Here is a 750-nt window from a genome sequence, read left to right on the forward strand (position 1 = left end):
GAAAAACTGCATCAGTATTCATATAAAATTAACCATGATCAAGAAAATGACATTCCATTTCGCAGACCGTTTTCGATTCACCTACACCGTCTTCCCTCCAACACGCATTCTGACTCATTCACTACTACAAGCCCTTTGTGGTTCCCGTGGACTCCGTCTGGTTGTTGTAGATGACTTCTTTCCAGGTGGAGTCCGGCCCGAACATGTTTTTCTTCACTCTGATGCAGCGGCCGTTGGTTCGTCTCTCGTTCGTAATATCGACGTGGTGTTTTATCTCTGTGTCCGTATGTAGGCGATGGCACAGCTCGCACAGACTCCCACCCACGCGCGGTTCCCAGAAGCCTCTCCACACATGGTATCTGGTAATGGGACGTCATGATCAGTTGACACAAGTTTGAAGGTCGACATTTAAATTAAGTGTTTGGTGTTACGGTGTTGTTTGTGGAGCTTTGGGATATCTTTGATGTTGAAATGAAAAGGTAGGATTTCATATCTTCTACACCATTTCTCAGTCTATGTTCCAGTCCACAGGCTATTTTGTATGCTTTATTCATCACGCACGGTGGTCAGGGACATATAACAATCTTTTTAATATCTTATGAGCCATTTAAATCTTTTGCATTTTCTATCTCACAATACACCAGTATTATGTGGTCTTTCTGTTTTCTACCCTACATACTGTCTACGTTACCAAGTAAGGGAATATGCCGCAATCAGTGATCAGAGAGTGATCTAAGTAACTAACTTTGC

At 42.8% G+C, this 750-nt stretch overlaps 1 protein-coding gene across 1 annotated transcript in view; it reads right to left on the minus strand.

Moving 5' to 3' along the window:
• The window catches only part of LOC119588527 (alpha-(1,3)-fucosyltransferase C-like), a gene marked incomplete in the record, with an annotated part of 22,185 nt that continues 21,435 nt past the window's right edge, over positions 1–750 (minus strand). The window contains 1 exon segment of the mRNA XM_037937165.1: positions 1–359. Within this exon segment, the coding sequence (XP_037793093.1) occupies positions 125–359 (235 nt within the window).

Source organism: Penaeus monodon, chromosome 24 (assembly GCF_015228065.2).
Source record: "Penaeus monodon isolate SGIC_2016 chromosome 24, NSTDA_Pmon_1, whole genome shotgun sequence".
Classification (NCBI taxonomy): domain Eukaryota; kingdom Metazoa; phylum Arthropoda; class Malacostraca; order Decapoda; family Penaeidae; genus Penaeus; species Penaeus monodon.